At 50.4% G+C, this 22,586-nt stretch overlaps 1 protein-coding gene across 1 annotated transcript in view; it reads left to right on the top strand.

The window, feature by feature from the left end:
- The first annotated feature begins 16,728 nt into the window (after positions 1–16,728).
- NFIC (nuclear factor I C) overlaps positions 16,729–22,586 on the top strand; it is a 74,778-nt gene continuing 68,920 nt past the window's right edge. Inside the window, exon 1 of the mRNA XM_066343497.1 lies at positions 16,729–17,122. Within this exon, the coding sequence (XP_066199594.1) occupies positions 17,120–17,122 (3 nt within the window). The 5' untranslated portion in view covers positions 16,729–17,119. The remainder of the gene's footprint in view (positions 17,123–22,586) is intronic.

Here is a 22,586-nt window from a genome sequence, read left to right on the forward strand (position 1 = left end):
TGGTCCTGAGTGGCTATGCAATACACATAAATGGCTCAGCTACCCATTCCCAAAACACATGCAGGTTGTCTCCCAGGGCCAGGTCCTGTCCTAGATGCTGGTGATACAATGGTGAACAAAACAAAGATACCCTTCCTGCAGAGCTGGCCTTCCAGGGAAACAGACAGACAACAAACGAAAAAACAGCGTGTCATGTCAAGGAGTGCTGAGCACCATAAAGAAAATTGAAATGATTATGAGAATTTATTATTGTGATTACTGTTGTCGACACCCCATCAACAATGTGAATAGCCCACACTCCAGCTTCCAAAGCCTTCCAAGGTGCATAAGTATTTAGTGCCAATTGTATACCATGCTTCAAAACCACAACCCGCTAGCCCATTTCCCAGAGAAGAAAGCAAGGTCTTCGGTTTGTCTAAGGTCACAAGCCAGCTGTGCAGGCAGAGCCTGGGAGTGGATCTGCCAGATGCTATGGTTTTGGACCCCCCCCCCGGCAGTGCTGGCACCCTCTCAGCTGCACCTACCACCACCCCCTCACTCCAATCTTCCCCAAACAGGGGTCCAGGAGGGCTGGGCCTCAGGAGGGATGTAGCTAAGGCAGGCACTTGGGCAGGGCAGGTGTGAGCAGGATGCCTGCCACCCACCCCCAGGGCTGCCTGGGAAATGCAAGTGCCTAATCCTGGCTCAGGAGGACACGTTGTACTAGAGATTATATAAACCAACCTCTCCCTATGTTTGTTTAATTCTTGCAGGCTTCCCCTCATCTGTCACTCCTTAATCTCCCTGTTAACGGGGCTGGGGGTGGGGCGCTTGGGGCCAGGCATTCTCAAGGAGGGGCATCTTCAGCTCAGTTGTCCCTATCCCCTGTGCCTCAGCTACCCCCTTCCAAATCCATGAAGATCCAGTGGGTCCAGCTGGGGGAAGGAGCAAGAAGCTGGCATGTCTGATGGGGTGTGGGCCAAGACCGAGAGCACCAGTCAGGCTCTGGCCCGCTCTCACCTCAGGCATGTCACCTCCTTGCTCTGCACCTCAGTTTCCTCCTCCAGAAAGTGGGCCCTGGTGGTCCCAGCCTCCAAGTCATTGAGAAGGCCACACAAAAAAAGAGGGCAGTGTATAGTAAGTGTTCAGTTATCGTGGATTATTTGCTGTTAAGATGAACTCCCAGAGGTGCTGGTGCGTACCCTCCCGCGCACATGGGGCACCCGAGCACAGATGATCCCCAAGTTTGGCCTTGGGACACTATGATCCTGGTGACCCTGACCAAGATTTGAGAGGACAATGAGCACCTTCTCCATCATCTAAACCTCAAGGAAGCCCCCACAGAGAGGCCTGGTTCACATCCCAGCTCCTCCTCTGCTAGCTGTGCCATCACAGTCACTTTGATGCTCTGTGCCTCAGTTTCCCTGTCTGTAAAGTGGGGATCATACTAGTGTCCCCTCTTCCTCCTGGGTCTCTGAGAAGATTAAGCTCATTCCTCTATATAAAGCATTTAGAATGAGTGTTGGCACAGGGGAAGATATGTCTACTAAATAAGAAAAAACTAGAACTAAAAAAGAGGTAAATAAATAATCCAGGCCCATTGCACAAATGAACAAATCTAGGCTGGGGTTTTCACATGGTGTATCAAGGACAAGGCTGTGAGTCAAGAAACCAAGTGGAAAGCCCCACCACCACTGCACCCCCATGGTGCCCAGTGGAGGGGTGTCTAGGGCAGATGGAGAAATGGGGTGAGGGTGTCCAGTCCCAGTGAGCCTGGATTCAAATCCCCACCTAGTTGCCTCAAACTAGTGGCCACCCTTCTCTGAACCTCCATTTCCCACCTCGGTCAGACAACTGAGGTGGGCAGCAATGTCAGGGTGCAACCCTCCCCACCTTGCCACTCTGCCTCTTTGCATAACCCAGCAGCAGCACAGCCGGAAATCGCAGTGCCAACAACTCCCTCCCTCTCCAACTGACTTCCTGCCGTTACCCACCTACCTTGGGTACCAGCCACCCACTCCCCACCCCTCCACCCTGGTCCCACAGGGGCAGAGGGTTGCAACCTCTCACCCCAAGGCTCCCAGCCCAAAGAGTGAATGCCCACCCACTTTCCCCACCCCGTGGCAGTGGCACATCCTCCTGGATTGGTTTGTGGGCTGCTGTGAGATTCTGGCACCCTTGGGCCTCAGTTTCTCTATCTGAAGAGAAAGACTTCAGAGAGATGGAAACAGGATTTGGGAGGCCAGCCCTGGGGACTAGCATGTGTGGGCAGGCTCCTGAGTTCCAGGCGGGGACCAAGCCCACACCCAGGTGCTCGCGCCAGGCCCGTGGGCAAGGGGCTGGGAGGAGGCCTCCTCATCACCCCTGTGGAGACTGGATTTGGTTCTGGCCACCACACTCCATGGTCTTGCTGTCCTCGAACATGCCAAGGTTAATCCCACCTCCAGACCTCTGCCGAAAGTCACACAGCAAGTGCCAAGACCAGGATTCCATCCCAGCTCAGCCCAGCTCCAAACCCATGACATCTGGAGACTTTTAAAGGATTCAAGGGCACCAGGTCCCCTGAGAGCCAAGGGTCCTGCTGCCCACGAGCAAGTGGCTGAAGCTTCCTAAGCTGCAATTGCTCTGTTTCCTCTAAAAGGGTAATCACTCACCTGCTCTTGGCTCAGGTTCACTTCAAGGACATGAAATCTATCCATAGGGGGGAGAAAGAATGGGTAAGTTTCCTGCTCCACAGATCTCCAATCCTGGGAAGTGCTAACAGGTCTCTTGCTGCTTTGCTTTCCTCCCAGCTGTTTAAAGGGCTGCAAGGAGGAGCCCAGAGGACCCCTGAGTATGTCAACAGCAGTACACACACCCCCCAGCAGCCTCTAAGCCTGGGACTGCGTCCCATCAAGATTCCTGGGTGCAAGTCTGAGGTGATCTGTGAACCTACATGTTGCATGAGGCCATGGAGCCCTAGAAGAGACATGTACCTCTCTGAGCCTCAGTTTCCCCCTCTGTAAAATGAGGACAATAGTGCTCTCCCCTCACAGTCAGCTTTGAGGATCCATGCATTGAGTGTGCAAGGATTAGCACAGGGTATGGCATCCAGCAAGCTCTCCTTGTTATTATCTATTCCTATTATGATATGAGAGAGTCTATCTACACCATATGCAGGTGTGCCACCAAAGCATTTAACAACCAAAACCTAGACTGAGAATAGATGCTGATTGTGGACCCTGGGAACAGCCTCTGGGTGCGTGAGCAAGTCTCAATTCTCATCTCTTTGTCCCAGGCAAGCATTGGAAGCCTGGGCCACAGGAACACCACCTCCTGTGCGCTCTTGTCAAACCAGGGCAGCCTGCAGAGGCGGGTACAGTGGTCATTGGGAAGAGGACAGAGAGCTCTGTGTAGGATCAGGCATTGGGGTGAAGGGAGCCTGAGTTGACCTCAGGCTCAGTGTGTGACCAGGGGCACATGCCTCAGTTTGCACATCTGTGAAATGGAGTGAGAAGCAATGGCCACATCTGGGTTGTGAGAGATTCATATGTAAAAAAGGCACAGGTGGTGCCTGACACACAGTAGGTGCACAATAAACCTGTCATGCTTTCACTGTCCTCACCTCCCAAAGCTGTCATGAGGATAAATGAAGCTTGCCCTAGAAGGGCCTGGCCCATGACAGCAGGCTGATAAATCCTTGCTGAGTAAATAACAAAATAACCAGGAAGCCCCACCCCCCTTTTTTGTGACAAAGACAGAAAGAGGGACAGATAGGGACAGACATACAGGAAGGAAGAGAGATGAGAAGCATCTAGTGACCCTTTGCTCAAGCCAGCGACCTTGCACTCAAGCACGGGACCTCAGGGTTTCAAACCTGGGTCCTCTGGGTCCCAGAGCCATGCTCTATCCACTGTGCCACTGCCGGATCAGGCAGCCAGCCCCTTTCTTACACACAATGTTCTCTAATTTCCAAACTGCAGAGTTTCTCCCCCTCTGCACTGACATTGGGGCCTGGGTCACTCTCTGTGGGGGCTGTCCTATATACTGTGCAGTGTGGCTGAGCATCTCTGGCCCCACCCACTGGAGGCCAGGAGCACCCCCATTGGGAAAACCACAGATGTCATCCAATGTACCCTGGGGGGCAGAACCGCCCTCCCTAGAACTCCTGCTTTATGGCCTCATTAACATCTACTGCAACAGGTCGAAGTTCTCTAGCAGAGGATAGAATTAAGGCTCAGAGAGGAGCAGGACTTGCTGGGGCACACAGCCCATAGGGTGGATCCCGCCCCTGCCCCAGGCTCCCTCACTGCGCATGACTCTGAGCCACGTGGGATGGGGTGGGCAGTCCACACCCCCAGCCATGCCAGGGTTCCAGGAACTGGCAGAAGGAACTCAGGGCATGCCACAGTTGCAACATCCGAGGGCGGCATGCTGGCATGCCTGGGCAGTGCCACCACCTCGGCCTTGTAGGCACTGCCAGGAAAGAGAAAGCAACTCAAAATTGGGCACCAGGACAAATGGTGGAACCCCAGACCTGCGGGTGGCCGCTGGAGAAGTGCCTAGTTAGAGACTACGCCTTGTTTCGTGGTCTAGTAGGACATAGCTGAGTTTTGTCCTGGCCAATGAGACAGCCCCAGCCAGTCAGGCCACACCTCCAGGTGAAACCCATTGGCCCAATGAAAGGGTTGAGGATGGGTCCCTTAGGTACCCCAAATCTAGCCCTCTTGGTCCCTTACTAGGATTCTCTGCTAGTGCTTAAAAGGTTGGTTTGAGAGCTCTCAGCTCAGATATGTGCCCTTGAGCTGTTATTATCTTATCAGAGCAATATTATGCTTAAAAGGTCAGTAAGTCATTCACTAAACATTCATTGAAGATGTGAAGCTGATTGGAGGGAAAGATTTCCAGGCAGAGGGCACAGTCTATGCCAGAGGTCCCCAAACTACTGCCCAAAGGCTGCATGTGGCCCCCTGACGCCATTTATCCGGCCCCCGCCGCACTTCCGGAAGGGGCACCTCTTTCATTGGTGGTCAGTGAGAGGAGCATAGTTCCTATTGAAATACTGGTCAGTTTGTTGGTTTAAATTTACTTGTTCTTTATTTTAAATATTGTATTTGTTCCCGTTTTGTTTTTTTACTTTAAAATAAGATATGTGCAGTGTGCATTAGGGATTTGTTCAGTTTTTTTATAGTCTGGCCCTCCAACGGTCTGAGGGACAGTGAACTGGCCCCCTGTGTAAAAAGTTTGGGGACCCCTGGTCTATGCAAAGGCCTGGGGGAAGACCAGGCCCTAGTATGTTAAAGAAATGGTGAGGAGGCCCGTGTGGCTGGAGCAGAGTGAGCAAGGGAGAGAAAGGGAGGAAGTGAGGGGCAGGGTGGAGATGGGGGCAGTTTGGGCAGAGTTTTGTAGGCAGCTTGGAGGAGAATGAATGTTATCGGGGCCAATGGGGAGCCTTGGAGGGTTTTAGACAGTGGGGAGATGTGATGTGATGTGTCTCCTAAACACTGTGGGATTTGGGGCAAGGTCCTTTCCTTCTCTGAGCCATAATTTCCTCATCCATCAAATGGGGAAACTGATATAAAGAAAAGGTCCAGCCTGACCTGTGGTGGTGCTGTGGATAAAGCGTCAACCTGGAAACGCTGAGGTCGCCGGTTCAAAACCCTGGGCTTGCCTGGTCAAGGCACATGTGGGATTTGATGCTTTCTGCTCCTCCCCCCTTCTCGCTCTCCCCTCCCTAAAAATGAATAAAGGTTTACAAAAGTTAAAAAAAAAAAAAAAAAAAAAGTCCAGCAAGGTGGTTGGACATAGTAGTAGATGCACTATCTTCATCTGATCCAGCCCTTATCATCGTCCTCCTGGACCAGTATAGTCCTCCCAGTCTTGGTCCCCCAGTTCACGTCCTCACCCCTCGTAGTCTATCCTCTCCACACTAGCCAAAGGACAACTGTGAGCACCGAAGTCAGGTCCCACCCCTCCTTCTGTCCACAGACCTCCAGGGCTCTCACCTTCCTCTGGATAAAAACTCAACTCCTTGTCATCCACGAAGTCTTGCACTGCACAACCTGTGTCCATCCCCTCTTTGCCCTCATTTCCTCCCTCTCTCTTCCTCACTTACTCTGCTCCAGCCACATGGGCCTTCTTACTCTTCTTCCAACATGACAAGCCTGTTCCTGCCCCAGGGCCTTTGCACAGGCTAGCTCCCTCTGGGACATTCTCCCCCCAAAGACCCACATGGCTCCTCCTTCTCCTTCTTCAGGTCTCAACTCCTTAAAATTGTACCCCCAACACTGATCCACACCTCCCCTCCCCCTCTTTCCCTAGCTTTATTTTTCTCAGTTATACTCACCTCTAGCAGCCCTCAACTGCTCTGTCACACTGACAGCCACTTATATGTCCACATGATTCTCTTTCTGAATTAAAAGGGGAGTAAAAGAGGTAGTGACCATGTTTGTGTTTGTGGGAAGTTTCTATGGTCTGGCCAGGCCTTGCTAAGCAGTTGGCTGGGCCTCAGTTCTGGCCATATTAGAAGGTGTTGCCTGGTTCCCAGGGGAACTGAGGAGACAGACCCATGTGGATGTGCACAGATGTGTGTAGGGGTCTCAACCTTCCACCCAGGCCAGACGCCCACCTTGGATCATCAGGGGCCACTGAGGTCCAGGCCAGCCCTCTCCTCATCCATTTCAGACCCAGAGGCCCTGCCATTAGCTCCAGAATCTCTCTGCCAACAAAACCCCAGTGCTGAGGTTTTCCATGATGAACAAACAGATGGCCTCAGGCCGAGGGGGGTGGGGTGTTAAGCTGAGCCCTGGAGAGGACCAGAGGTCCCTGTAGCAAGTCTGCTGTCCTTCCAGAGGAGAAATCAAGGCAGGGAGCATCCCTGTGCCACTGTGCCCAGGTCGGGGGGAAGGTGCCACTCTCTCAGGGTCCCAAGGTTTGGCCACGTAGCACTTGGCAGACCACAGCATGGGGGAGGGCGGAGACCTGGGCCTGCTGCCATGTCAAATTCCTCCCAGCAGCGGCGGAGGTAGAGGGAGAGGGTTTTTGTTTTGTTTTGGTTTTTTTCCCCAACAGAATCAAAAAGAGAGAGGGAGAGAGAAAGAGAGAGAGAGAGAACTGTTGGCAGGAAGAAGGTATTGAGCCAAGCCTAGGCGGGCTCTCTCCTGGCCTCTCCCTCAGAGCTCAGTGGCTGGGAGAGGGGTGGCAGGAAAAGAGGATGGAGAGGCTCATCTTCCATCAGCATCCCCACAATTTGCAGAAAAGGGGTGGCTTCCTTGAAGGACACCAGGCACAGCCTTTGAGGCCCTCTGGCGGTGGCTGCATCCTCTCTCCCACAGTCTTAACTGCCTGCACATCTTTTCGTAGTCTGTTCCCTTCTGCCTGGGATGCTTGTCCCATTTATCTCAACATCCCCCAGGCCACCTTGGATCTGATCTTCCATCCCCGTGAACCTACAGAGCCAATGGGTGCCAGGGTGGAGCCTAAGGTAAAAAAAAAAGAATTAGTAATACCAATCATGTCTTTATTTAAACATGATATTGTGTTCTTCATGGATTTTCTGCCTTCATTTGGATTCTTTAATATATGCATTAAAAGACTCATTATCTTGATGACTGAGGTTTTGGCACTCCCTTAAATGTTGCACCCTCCACAGTGAGTGCCTCATTTGCACCCCTTCATTTCAGCACTGGGGATCTAGTTAGTGTCAGGGCCAATCCAAAGCTGGAATGAGGGGAGGGATACAAGGTAAGAAATAGGAAGATGGAAAGGTCTGGCCCCACCCCTGGAGACAGACCCTTGGGGCTATGACCCAGCAGACCTGATCACACCAACTTACCCACTATGTGACCTTAGGTCAGTCATTTCCTTCTCTGGACCTGAGCTGATGCCTTGTCTATCAAACAAGCTAATAAGGTTTCATCTTCCTGCCTGTCCTGAGGGCAGTGTGTCCATCAAATGGGATAACAGCTCTAAATGGCTGCTTATACAATGTAAGCTGTTATTAGGGCTTCAGGGCCACCCATGGGCCTCAATTTCCTCATCTATAAAATGGGCATAATGATACCTGCTGCTGCTAACCTCCCAGGGCTCTGGAGGATTCAAGGGGTAATGATGGTTTGCAGAGGGGAGATCTGAAGACTAAGAAAGTTCAGACCCTCCTCACCGCATTCCAATTACAATAATACCTCCTGCAGAAACACTGAAAAAAAGGAAAAATGGCCAACACCATGTTGCAATTTTGACCTCTTTCCTCCTTGTCCATCCCTCCCCACACCCCTATTTTTCCTGCCCTTTTGTACAGCTAAGAACTAGAAGGCGAGACTGTCTGGGGTTAGAAAGATTGGCCCTGTGACCCAGGCTGCCCAGGTGACCTTGGGCAACTCCCTCAAACTCTCTGTGCCTCAGCTTCCTCCTCTGTAAATGGGAATGATGACAGTAACTTTCACAAGAGCTGTGGTCATCAGTTAACTTAGGGATCAGCAAACTATGTTACAGGAGCTGGATTTCTTTTGTTCAGCATGTGAGCTAAGAATTGTTTTTATATTTTTTAATGGTTGGAGGAAATCAAAAGAATATTTTGTGACCTGAAAAATTGTGTGAAGTCAAATAAAGTTTTGGGTTTTTTTTTAATTTTTTTTATTTTTTACAGAGACAGAGAGTGAGTCAGAGAGAGGGATAGACAGGGACAGACAGACAGGAACAGAGAGAGATGAGAAGCATCAATCATTAGTTTTTCATTGCGCGTTGCAACACCTTAGTTGTTCATTGATTGCTTTCTCATATGTGCCTTGACTATGGGCCTTCAGCAGACCAAGTAACTCCTTGCTGGAGCCAGCAACCTTGGGTTCAAGCTGGTGAGCCTAGCTCAAACCAGATGAGCCTGTGCTCAAGCTGGCGACCTCGGGGTCTCGAACCTGGGTCCTCCGCATCCCAGTCCAACGCTCTATCCACTGCGCCACCACTTGGTCAGGCCCAAATAAAGTTTTATTGGCCCAGGGTCCACTTGTTGGTTAACATGCCATTTTTGGTAGCTTTTGGCTTTCGAACTACAAGGGCAGAGTTGAATAGGTGGGGTAGAGATTATCTGGCTGGCAAAGCTAAAATATGTACTCTGTGGCTTTTTACTGAAAAACTGCAATTCCTGAGTTACTTTGTTTTTTTTTTTGTTTGTTTTTTTTTGTTGTTGTTGTTGTTGTTTTCATTTTTCTGAAGCTGGAAACAGGGAGAGACAGTCAGACAGACTCCCGCATGCGCCCGACCGGGATCCACCCGGCACGCCCACCATGGGGCAACGCTCTGCCCACCAGGGGGCGATGCTCTGCTCATCCTGGGCGACGCCATGTTGCGACCAGAGCCACTCTAGCGCCTGGGGCAGAGGCCACAGAGCCATCCCCAGCGCCCGGGCCATCTTTTGCTCCAATGGAGCCTTGGCTGCGGGAGGGGAAGAGAGAGACAGAGAGGAAAGCGCGGCGGAGGTGTGGAGAAGCAAATGGGCGCTTCTCCTGTGTGCCCTGGCCGGGAATCGAACCCCGGTCCTCCGCACGCTAGGCCGACGCTCTACCGCTGAGCCAACCGGCCAGGGTCCTGAGTTACTTTGAACAGAGCTGGGCACCAGATGAGCTTGGTGCAAGTGTGCTTGCTATTATTGTTAAATGTATAGTTCGTACAAAAGTCACATGCTATTTTTCCCCTGTAATCATCGTGTCACTAGAATTTCTTCCACAGGGTTAATGATTCTTAGAAGCCTACCTTACTCCCCAAATGTGAAATCTCCAGTCCCACCTTGTTGGGTACTTAGGTTGTTCCTAGTGGCAGAAGTGTGGTGAACAGCTTCAACTTCTCCAGCTGGGGTTTTTTTCTGTTTTTTGGTTTTTTGTGACAGACACAGAGAGAGTCAGAGAGAGAGAGAGACAGATAGGGACAGACAGACAGGAGAGAGATGAGAAGCATCAGTTCTTTGTTGCTGCACCTTAGTTGTTCATTGATTGCTTTCTCATATGTGCCTTGACCAGGGGGCTACAGCAGACCAAGTGATCCCTTGCTCGAGCCAGCGACCTTGGGCTCAAGCTGGCAGGCCTTGCTCAAACCAGATGAGCCTGTGCTCAAGCTGGTGACCTCGGAGTCTCAAACCTGGGTCCTTCACGTCCCAGTCCAATGTTCTACCCACTGCACCACCGCCTGTTCAGGCTTTTTTTTTTTCTTTTTCTTTTTTTTAATGTAACAAACACTTCTCTGTCACTCACTGGGTAATGGTCCTGTTCTAGGCATTTTGCAAATAAGTTATTTGATCCTCCCCATGACTACCATGTACCCCCTATTTTACAGATGGGCAAACTGAGGCCTAGAGAGTTAAGGTGATTTTCCCAGGGTCACACCACTGGGATTTGAACCCAGGCTAGATGGCTTCTGTCTTCGTCTTGGGCCACTCTCCTCATTCCTTGAGGTAAAGACCTGAAAGCTGAATCCTTATATCAAATGAGAAAGATTCAAGGATTCAATCACTAGGAAACTGCCCCCACTGGACATATATAAAGATCATTTAGGGCCAACTTGAAGTTTGATACTCGAGACTTAACTACAGCCTCCCAAGAGCAAGCCCTGGACTCAGTCACCATTAGAATTGAACGTCCCTGCCAAGATTGTTAAGTGGCAAACCCTGGTTAGAATTTAGGTGTAGTAGCTCTGCCCCAAATCTGTAGTCATTCCTTTTCCCTGGGCCTGGGGAGCGGGGCCAGCAAGTCTCTGCATAATCCAGCCACTGCAGGTCCCTCACTTGACCCACACCCTCACCCTCGCTGCCATTTGATTGGCACTCTTTCCATCACTCACTCTAATGATGCGATGTGTCTGTTTCTCCATTTGTTCAGTTTGGGCCACTGATGTGGTGCAGCTGGAACTCAGTCTCTGCTGGTGGGCGTGTCAAATGGTGCAACCACCTAGGAAAACAGTCTGACAGGTTCTTAAAAAGTTAAACACACACCCACCACATGGGATCCAACCTTTTACTCCTAGGTCTTTACCCAAGAGGAATTAAAGGCTATGGCCACTCAAAGACTTTTACATAAAGGCATTTAGCTATTCCCATGCTGGAAATTCACCCAAGAGGAATAAAAACAACTGTTCCTACAAAGGTTGTGCAAGGAGGCTCAGAGCCGCTTTAGTTGTAACAGTATGGCTGCCATATTACACAGCCATAAAAAGACGTGAACTATTGGTACACACCGCCACAACATGGATGAACCGCAAAGTAAGTATGCCAACTGGAAGAAACCAGATAGAAAGAATGTGATGGAGACATAGCCACACCCATTCCTTTACTTACTATGTCCACTTGTGTGCTACCAAGGCAAAGCATAGTAGTAAGTACTTTGGGTAGTTAATAGGTAACTCTGGGCCTCAGTCCCCCCATCTTCAAAATGGGGCTAGATGTCTGCTACTTTGTCCTGTGTGGCTATGTGTTTTCTTACATAAATGCTGGAAGCGTTATCATTCAGTGACTTGGGTTTTCTTTTTTTTCCCCTCCAAAACAAAGTATCTTAGAGATCGATTCATATCAATGCTATGTTTAAGGAAGCCTGGAGTGTTTGTGTGTGCACGCGCGTGCGTGCGTGCATGCGTGTGTGTGTATGTATGTATGATTCTTTTAAATATGTATATTTACCCTGGCCGATTGGCTCAGTGGTAGAGCATCGGCCTGGCGTGTAGGAGTCCTGGGTTCAATTCCCGGCTAGGGCACACAGGAGAAGCGCCCATCTGCTTCTCCATCCCTCCCCCTCTCCTTCCTCTCTGTCTCTCTCTTCCCCTCCCGCAGCCGAGGCTCCATTGGAGCAAAGTTGGCCCGGGCGCTGAGGATGGCTCCATAGCCTCTGCCTCAGGAGCTGGAATGGCTCTGGTTGCAACAGAGCGACGCCCCAGATGGGCAGAGCATCGCCCCCTGGTGGGCATGCCGGGTGGATCCCGGTCGGGTGCATGCAGGAGTCTGTTTGACTGCCTCCCCGTTTCCAACTTCAGAAAGAAAAAAAAAAATTAGAAAAAAAAATTAGAAAATTTAAAAAAATTAAATATGTATATTTACATATTTTATATACTTAATGTATACATATATTATATAGCACATATATTATACTATATACTATATAAGTATATATGTATATAAAATATACATGTGGCATATCTGACATACATACATTTTATATATCATGTATAACATATATTTAATAATTCATAATACATTTTCTATGTGTACATATTATATGTATCACAATACATATTTAATAGATATACATTTTATATAATACATTTTATATGTATATTTAATATATAGATATACACACATATATGATTCTTTTAAAATCAGATTTACAAAGCCTTTGGTTCCTCTGAGACTTTTATTGATTCCACAAATATTTATTGAGCATCTAATCTACTATGTACCACACATTGTTTTCAGTGTCCAGGAGCGCTGTGAATAAGACAGATTCTCCCCACCATACCCCTAATGGAACTGACACTCTATTCTTGGCACATTCTAATTTTGAGTTAATGATTTAGTTATGTATTTAGGCTTTAGATGTTGGAATGAGTGTAATCTCTGTCTGATTCACAACTTACTTTCATCATTGTTTCACTTATTAGTAAATGTAAAATTTTGCTAATAAAATAAATACCCCAAAACTCAACATCACCAGGATAAACAGAACTTTAGCAATAGCCCACACCCTAAAATACTTTTCCTCCATCCTGCTCTCTGGGATTCTCTTCCCAAAGTTAACCATACTTCTGAAACTGAAATTTATCTTTTCCTTTCTTGAAAATAATTGTATGTCCAATTTGTATTTCCCCAAAAATGTTGTTTCACTTTAGTTACTGTAACTTCATAAAGAGGGCATCATGCTGTGTGAAATATTTATAGCTTCTTGTTCCACTCCATGTTATGTTGCTAAATCCATCAATACTGTTTGCCAGTAGCTGAGAACACCACTGTGGCTGCTGGTTAATAAACCCTTGGGTGAGTTTCCCACAATGCACTTCTCCATTCTCTCAAGGATGGGCATTTGGGTTGTTTCTAGGTTTGAGGTCTTCTTCACAGTACAGTGATGGACAGTCTCGGATGTTTCATAAGGCAACAAGCAAGGATTTCTCTTTTTTTCCTTTTTATTGAATTTATTGGGCTGACACTGGTTGATAAGCAAGGGTTTCTTGTGACTATGTATCTGGGAAAGGAAAGGCTATGTTATGTGACACAGGAATGTTCAGTGTTGTGATTAATGTTAGTCTGTCTTTCAAAGTGGTTGCAATGTGAAAGCGTTCTGTGTATTTACCGCCTCTCCGACATTTGGTAATGTTGAACATTTTATATTTGGGGCAATGATACAGGTGATACAGGTGTAAGATGGGGCCTCATTGTGGCCTTGTCATGCATTTGCATGACCCCTAAAGAGATGGAAATTTCTCCATGTACTTGTTGGCCACCCATGTTACATTGTTCTCAATATGCCTGTTCATGCTTTTTGCATGTTTTCTTCTTAAGTAATTGTCTTTTTCTTATTGGAACTTTACTCTTTTTATTTTTTTCTTTATTTTCTTTTTTTTACAGGGACAGAGAGAGAGTCAGAGAGAAGGATAGATAGGGACAGACAGACAGGAATGGAGAGAGATGAGAAGCATCAATCATCAGTTTCTTGTTGCAACACCTTAGTTGTTAATTGATTGCTTTCTCATATGTGCCTTGACTGTGGGCCTTCAGCAGACCGAGTAACCCCCCTTGCTCAAGCCAGCGACCTTGGGTCCAAGCTGGTGAGCCTTTTGCTCAAGCCAGATGAGCCCGCGCTCAAGCTGGCGACCTCGGGGTCTCGAACCTGGGTCCTCCACATCCTAGTCCAACGCTCTATCCACTGCGCCACCGCCTGGTCAGGCAGATCTTTACTCTTTTTAAAGAATTCTATCATATTCCATCAGAAGGCTGTAATTCATTGCATGAATTTTAACTGGGCAAACATTTGTTCTTGCGGAGTGAAAAAAATCTTGCTCTTTTCATGTATGAAACACAGATATACATACAGTATGTAAACTAATATGCAATACTTTTATAGCATTAAATTTTCATGAGTGGTGAAAAAGTATCTAAAACTGCTCTGGGGGAATGATAATAAAAAAAGGGTGAGAAACTTTGATTTATAGCAATTTTCACAAGTATATGGCAATGGAGGTCTTTAAGAGCGTATATACCTTTTCCCAAGTTCAGGATAGACTCCTGGAAGTTGGACCATTTGATCTGAACTTGTCTTAGGCCTCTGCCATACTTGCCAAACTGCTTTTCTAATCCATATGCACACTCACTCCAAGCAATTTATGAAAGTGCTTGTTTCACTACATCTCACCAGCACTGGATTTTATTAATTTAAAAAATCTCTGCCCATTTTAATGTTCTTATTTTTTGTTATCATTTCTTTGGTCTCTGTAAAGCCGGAGATTTTTTTATATGTCTGCTAATCAGTTTGTCTTTGGGGAATTTCCTAGAATGGAATGACTGCAGGCCAACACATCTGGAGGAAACAGGATCCTTATTCTAGAGGGGCAGAAATTTAACTGAGTTGTGTCCCACAGTTATATGGGAAGCAAAACTTATAAGTAAGTGATGAACTTGGATATTTAGCAGAGGGGGATTTCCTGGTTTCTTCTTGCTGCTCATACTAAAATGGCAGGAGGGACTGTTAAGCAAAAAGAAAGCAGGATTTGATGATTTGGGAAATGCTCAGTCTATTCAGATCACAAATGAAGCTAAAATTAGGAGATCCACTGTCAGGAAAGCATCTTCCTGTCCATCGTCGCTTACGAGGTGACCTTGGTCAAGTGTCTAACCTCTCTGAACCTACTTTCCTCATTTGTGAAATGGGGACAGAGATAACAGCACCCACCACATAGGGATGTAAGAGGTGAATTAGTAGACTTGTGTAAAGTGCTTAACAGGATGCCTGCAGGCCTAGAGGTGGCCTCCTAGGGAAAATGATGGGTGCAGGACTGCTTCTGCGTCTCCACTTAGTGCCCTTTGGACCTCAATCCCTGTCTAACTGCTATCAAACTTTCCCTCCCCTCCCCTCCCCTCCTCTCTTCCTTGGTACCTAATTCCCTGAGGCAGGGGTGGGACAGATGACTCCTGCTGGAGATGAACAGAGGCAGATTAGAGGTGCATTGAGAGAAGGGGTCTCTATCTCCCTAACCCTTCCTTCGCCAGAGCTAGAGTAAAATACCCACACTGCTTCCTTTGACTTTGAGTTTGGGAGGGGGGAGGCCGCCTCCAGAACCTCCCCCACTCCCACCAGCGGAGGACCCTAAAGAAGGCGTTATGATTAGGTGTCTTGGGCTTCTGACATGCTGCTAGACCTGGACTTAAATGAGTTTCCCTCTCTGTGCCTCACTTTTCTCTTCTGAAAAATGGGCAGAAGAATGTGCAGATGAAACAGAAAACCTCTGCGTCCTAGAGTGAATGCCCCTGGATTGTTGAGATTGGTTACCCAGAGCCAATACTTAATTGAGCATCTACTATGTTGGTAGGGCTGTTGTCAGCACTATTTGTCTGAGATTTCCCAGTCCCTGAGGGGAGCCAGCATCGCACACAGAACCACAGAATCAACTTCCAGAAGCCCCCAGAGTCAGCCATGGCTCCAGAAGGGCGGTCCAGGGTCAGATTTTCTTCTCTTAGAGTGCTACCTACCCCCACCGTGAATCCTGGCGTCCTCCATGGGGGAGCTGGGAACCACTTCCCCAAAGGGGTCCCTGAATTCCTGGAGGGAACTGTGGTCGCAGGAGAGGGAAACCCAGACATAAGTACTATACAGAATCTTCTCCACCCCACTAGGCTCAGTAAAGCCCACCTCCCATTTTCCCCCAGCAGCGCTAGACGCAGAGTCGGGAGGGGGGAAAGGGGCGGCGCCTACTCTGCGGCTGCCTGAGGAGGGGGGACTGCGGGAGAGCGCTTGGGGGGGTACACTGCGGCACTGCGTCCCAGCCCGCAGCAGCCTAAGCGGCAGGGGCGGGGCACTGACCCTCCTCCGCCCGTCCCTTCCTCCTGCTGCTGGGACTTCGCCATTAATCCTAACCCCAGGGAAGGGGCGCGGTATCCCCCCTCCACCTATGGAGCCACCGTGAGCGCTCCCCGTCTACCGCCCCGCCTGAAGCCCCTGCATGACAGCCAGGGGACCCCCACCCCCTCAGGTCTGTCGCCCTCGGTGTCCAAGTCTCTGTGTCCCCATCTGTCCCTTCTCCCCGCTACGCGTTTGTGACTGTGTATCCAGGACACCTGCACTCACGGGGCAGGGTGGCTGGCGCGGTGGCCTAGAGGAGGGGTCTTGGGGACCCGTGTGTGGGCCCACAGGTATGGAGTGTCTTTCTATGATTGTCAACCTCTGTGTCGATGTGACACCCTGCAGGCTGAGTCCGTGTTAGGTTCTGGGTATCTAGGTGACAACCCAAAGGCCCAAAGGTTGTGAGCATGTGGGCCCCCGTGTGTCTGTCTGGGTGACAGTCGCAGCCTGTCAGTGTGAGTCTGTGTTGGTGGCATCCTGCAAGAGGTGTGCATCCTAGATACCCTATCGACTGTGCGTGGGTCCCCGTGTGCCTAGGTGACACCCGTAGGCTGTCTGTAACACGTTGCAAGCGCCCAGTGTACAGGTCTGCGCGCGTCGGTGTGAGTAGTGACCGAGTCGGAGCTGAGGAGGCCCAGGCCGCAAGTGTCCCCAGCCGTCTGCGGGTGTGTGGTGTGTATGTGTGTGTGTGTGTGTGTGTGCGCGAGTGCGAGCGCGCGCGCGCCGCGGAGAAGGTGGATCCACTCGGTCCGCCGCGAGCTCGTCCCGGGCTCCACGAGCCGTGATCGCGGCCCCTCGCCTGACCTCCCTTGGCGCGGGCCGGGCCAGGGATGGAGCTGCCGCAGCCGGGGCCCGGGAGCCCAGCAGCCTGAAGAGCCGGCGGCGCGCGGAGACGGGGGAGGCGGGCCGAGGGGAGGGTCCTGCGGACCCGGGGGGCGGGCACGGCGCACCCCCTCCCTCGCTCGCTCCCTCCCCCGCGCGCCCTCCCTCGCCGCCTCCTCCCCCCGCCTCCGGCCCCCCCTCGCCGGGGACCGAGCGCGCTCGCTCCGGCGCGGGCCTCGCCTCCTCGCAGCAGCGCCATGGTACGTCGCCACCCCCACTTTCGTTTTCGCTCGGGGAGTTTTTGGGGTGGTGCGTGGGCTCCGGGAGAAAGTTGCCAGGTCTGGGGGGTGCCGCCCCAGAAAGGACTCGATGCGGGGAGCCCCCATCCCGCCCACCGCCGCAGGACCCCCGCCCGCCGATGCCCCCCCTCGCGGCCGGGGGCGGAGCTGGCGCACAGGGCGCAGCAGGGGATCCTAAGTGGGGGGCCCCTCGCGGGCGCGGTGGAATTGGCGGGGAGGGCGGGGCTCCCAAGAAAAGGTCCCCCCAATCAAGCCAAGCCCCCGCCCCCTGTCCGGCAAGGCAAGAGGGCGCGGCTCGGGGTGCACGACCCCAGAGTGCGCAGCTCTTAGGGAAGCGCGGTCGGGTAGGGGTCGCCAGGCGGGGCGAGGGTCTCGGCGGCCCCCAGGGGTTCCTGGGCTAGGGCGAGCGCTGCGAGCCAGCTAGCGGAAAATGGCCGCTGCGGAGAGGGGCGGAGAGCGCGCCACGGTCGCCGCCGGGCGCCTTGAACTTGGAGCCGGGCGGGCGGCCACGCTTGGCGCCACGCAGGGGCAGCCCCGGGGCCTGCCCTCACGCCGCCTGAGCCCCGCCCACAGGCCGACCCCGGCCCCTCCGCAGCGCACTCCGAGTCTCAATCGGGAGGGGTCACCAGGTTTCGGTCCCGAGCGCCTCAGGCCGGCGAGCGTCGGTGCCTGCACTTGAGGTTTCTGGTGTCTGGTCCGCGGGTGTTGGTGGCATCCGCATTCGAGGGGTGCGTTTGGGGGCTCCAGTGCTTCCAAACGGGGCAGCACGGGAATCCGGGGATGCGTTCACGGGTCTGTGTGGCTAGGTGGTGCGTCCCTGTCCATAAGTCCATTGGTCCCGATGCGTCGGGTCCTCTTCTTTATGTGTCTGCGCATCCACGTGGCTGGGTGTGTTGTGTTGCTTGCGTGTGTTGAACATTGTGCAGCTCTGGGACAGTGTGCGTATGTTTAGGTAACTGGGAGACTGTGCCGTGTGTCCCTGTGGAATGGTGCTGTGAAGCTGTGTGGGTGCCAGTGTGTCTTCGGGAGTGTGATGTCCCTGGTGGACTGTGTGGGGTCTCCCTGTGTGTGTGACAGGAGGTTAGCAGTGAGTTGGGAACAGTGTCGTGTGCCTGTATTGTAGGGGACAGTTGGGTGTCTCTGTGTGCAGGTGACTGGTGCTGAGTGTCTACCTTGGAGATGGGTCTACACTCTCCTTCCTGCCCTTCCAGTTCTCTTTTTCCTGCCATGGGGCTGCTCAGTGGAGGGCGGGTGCTTTCTATACCTGGTCAAAACCCTGTCCCCTCATCTCACCTCCACTCTATCCCCTCTAATTCCCCCTTCCTTCGAGGTCTCCAGTGGGCTTGGACCCAAGTGGTCCCAGCTTCGGGTTCAAGCTTGAGATGGTGCGGGGATGCAATTACTGGGTGGCAATGATGTTTCCCACCAGGGACTGTGAGGGGTACTGTGGTGGGGGTTACCACTCTACTGCGGTGGAGGTCCTGAAACAGGGTTGGTTATAGTAGCACAGGGGTTAGTGCGGGGCCCCAAGGGTGTGGCCAATGCGACCCCCTCACCCCTCAGGCTGGGGGCATCCCCCCAGTCCCATTTCCCAGCACTTCCCCCAGACCAGGCCTGGGGTTGGGGGTCCAAAGTGTTGTTTTCTACCTTCCAGGGGAGTCCCTGCTGTATCCCCAACCCCTCTCCCCAGGTCCTCAATATAATTTTCTAAATATCAAAGCCCGAAGGCCAGGCCAAGTTTCTGCTTTTTACTTTAAACCTGCATCCCATTTTGGAAGGGCTGTTTGGGAATGAGAATGAAAAGGAGTTGCACCTTGACACAGGGGTGCATACACACAGCACTCAGGGTCACATGCTCCCATCAGCTCCCCACACTCAGGCTCTTCTACTGCATACTCGCCCTTCCCTACACCAGCTGCCCGCACTAGGACACAGCCTTCTCCCAGCACACTCCTGTGCAGTCACACATACCTGGTCTGCCCTACATCACAATCAACATCCCCACTTGTCTTCAGGTGCCCAGGGGGACACATTCATTATCACCTTCACAAGCATACACCCATGACACACCCTCAAGAGGCGCCCCGTCACAGTTACACGTGTACATAAGTTTGTGCACCCACAGAGGTGCGCACATAACCACTGGGACCCACACTGACACACAGTTACAAATGCACATACACTCACAGACAGGCACCTGCATTTGTGGGAGAGGGAGGGTCCCAGATGTGGGGGAGTTGGTGGGGACCACCAGGAGGGAGGAACAGGGATGTGGTGTGCTATGTGTCATTGCATGCAAGTGCATGCATGTGCCTGGCTATGAATACAGGATACTGTTGTGGCTGTGTGTACTTGTAACATGTGTCATGTTTGAGTGTGAGTGTATGATTATGAGTAAGTGTAAGTGTGTTATGCTTGGGGTTGTGTGTGCACTTGTGTGGGTCTGTGTATGTGTTGGTCTGTATGTGTGTGCATATATTATATATGGGTCTGTGTGTATACCTTTGTGGGTCTGTCTTCATGTGAATGTCTGTGCTGTGTTACTGTTTATGTGTCCATGTGTGACTGTGTCTGTGTATCTTATTGGATCTGTACGCCTGTATCTGAGTCTGAAAATCTATGTCTGTGTGGCATGTTTGTGTGTCTGTGTGAATCTGTGACCCTTTGTGGTATATTGTGTGTCTTTGTGATTGTGTCAGCCCTACTGTCATCTTCACTGCTCCTGACTGAGGATCTGAATGTCCCCTTTTAGAGCCTCAGTTTCTCATCTGTAAAATGGAAATGCACAGCACTTCCCCCTTGAAGGCCAGGGAGGATTGGCAGGTCAAGACAAACCATTCAAGAGGCCTGACCCCATGCTGTGTCTTCTGTTTTGCGGGTGTGGCAACTATGAGATACTTTGTGAATGCCACTCACTTTATCAAAGTTTACTTTTTAATTACACAAGTCATTCATAAATATCTAAGGAGAGTACAAAGTAAAAAATGGAACCTCTCTCATTTTCCTTATCCCAGTGAGACTCCTATCCAGGGAGGCCCTGTCTTCATCCAGCTTTGTTTTAGCAATTTCAGGTGAAACAGATATACATTTTTGTAAACGACACATGTATATTCTTATAAAGGATACATGTATATTCTTTTTTTAAAAATCTCAAATGAGATCTTGAGTCTTTTGGCTGAGTCTATTATAGCAGGGATTCTCAATGAGGGGTGGTTCTGCCCTCAGGGTCACTGGGCAATGTTTGGGGACATTTGTGGTTGTCATGACTGGGGGTATTCCTGGCATGTAGTGGGAGGAGGAATCTGGTCTAGACATTACTTTCCCCAGCATGTCTCTTGGAGAGGTCTCCATGTGGAAGCCCCTGTTCTTCTATGGAGCTGTGTAATATTCCAGCCTGTGCCCACATTGGCAGTGTTGAACTAGCCTCCCACGGACATTCACATGTGGCTGGCTCCAAATTATTGGCATTAGTATTATATGGTTGCTATCAACACTACTGTGCACCTGTATCTGGAACAGTCACAGAGAAGCCTAAGAGCAATTTCTAGGGAGAACGCATTTTAATTTTTTAACAAGTGAGCTAAATTGTCCTCCAAAATGCCAGGAACTAAATCATGCATTCCCCCCAATCCACACACAGATCCAAATCCACCAGTTGCTTTGTTAAGAAACTACTATGTGAAGGCACTGCGCTAACTCCAGTCCAAGCTCTCACTGATTTAACCACAACCCAGGGGTTAGGAACTATCATTGATCACCTCATTTCACAGAGGGGGAAACTGAGGCACAGCTGCTGGCTGGAGATGAAGATTCAGGCTGTAACCCTGCAACATGCAACATAACTGGCCTGCTGTGGACCTGCTAAGTGCACTGAAGGGGCCTCTCCTTCCTGAACTGTGGGATATATATATAAAAAAAGGGTGGGCAAGAGTAGGTTTACACTTGTGAGTAGTGAAACACTTTATTCTTATGTATGTATTAATTCTTGTATTATAACTATAAACCTACTTTGGCCAACATATACACACATATATGCTGGTAGTTGCTATTAGTGAATTTGCAGAAGGTTCTACTGTCCACCACAACTAATATTAACACAGTTCTCACACACATTATCTCAAAGACTCCAATTTCCCCAACCTTCCAAGATGCATCCTAATGTTGCCATTTCATAGATGTGGAAATTGAGGTTCCAAGAGAGCAGTCTGTGCTCCCCAAACTTTTCCTTGGAAAGGAACCTCAACTGCTACGTGAAGGTTGCAGGCAGGGCAGGGATGGGGTGGCAGTCTGAGGAGAATGCTCAGAAATCCACTTTAATTTTTAGATGTCTGTGAATTGGGGATTTGGTCATCTACGTGTTCCTGGAGTTTTAAAAATAATAAAATATTGTTTTGTGTTATGTTGATGTTTGGGCTCCTAGACACCTGCTTTCCCTATTTCCTCTTGGAGTTTGAAATGCCCACCACAGCTGCACACTGGGTTTCTTTTTTAACATTTGTGAAGTGCTCAGGATGTGCTAAGCACTGTTTGAATAACTGTCAGCCACATGCAGTGAGGAGCACAGGGTGACCAGGGAATATGTGCTGCGTATGAATCCTGCTTCCTCTTCATCCAGCAGTGGGGACCTGGACAAGTGGCCTCTCTTCTGTGGGACTTGGTTTTCTCTCCAGTAATACAGGGAAATATCAGGGTTGTTGACATACTTCATGCCCCTGGGCATGGGACAGCTGCCCCAAATTGGTAACAGTGTATCATTGGCCTCAGGATGTTCAGAGAGACTAGTCAAAATGGCCAAACTTTCTAACAATGTCTCCTTGCACATTTGATAGGAAGTCAAGGCTCTACTAAGTAACATCCTTATGTCAACTAACCCCATAGGGTGGGCCACTTTATAGAGCAAGACACCAAGGGATATAAGCGAGGATCCAAGCCCCCCTAGTCTTCAAGGTGGGAAGGAGAGCTTAGGCAGCCTCTGAGACAGATTGGGAGGATGCAGGGAGTGAATCCAGGAGTGGGAGAGTTGAGGCCAGGAGTTGGGGCCAAGGTCACCAGACACCCTGGGAGGGCAGTTCTGTGCTTAGTTAGAGAACAATGGACCTTGAAGAATGTGAGCTACTGGGCCAGATGGCCTGGCTCCAAGCCATTCACTGTGCCTCAGTTTCCAGATCTGTGAAATGGGCACATGGTTGGGGTATGTAGAAATCAGTGCATACCCCAGAAGAGGCTGTAAGGATTTATCTGGCCAGCCTGAAATTCTGTTTGTACATCTTCCTTCTGGGGTACTGGGGAGACATAGGGGGGTGGCTTTGGCCTCCCCCCTCCCCAGTTCCCCTTTGGTTCTGGCGAAGGTGGAAAGAATAGATTCCTGGAGGCTCCTGGGTTAGCCACCGCTCCTCTCGCCAGTGGGGTCTCAGTGGTAGCTAAG

The sequence above is a fragment of the Saccopteryx leptura genome, chromosome 1 (assembly GCF_036850995.1).
Source record: "Saccopteryx leptura isolate mSacLep1 chromosome 1, mSacLep1_pri_phased_curated, whole genome shotgun sequence".
Taxonomy (NCBI): Eukaryota; Metazoa; Chordata; class Mammalia; order Chiroptera; family Emballonuridae; genus Saccopteryx; species Saccopteryx leptura.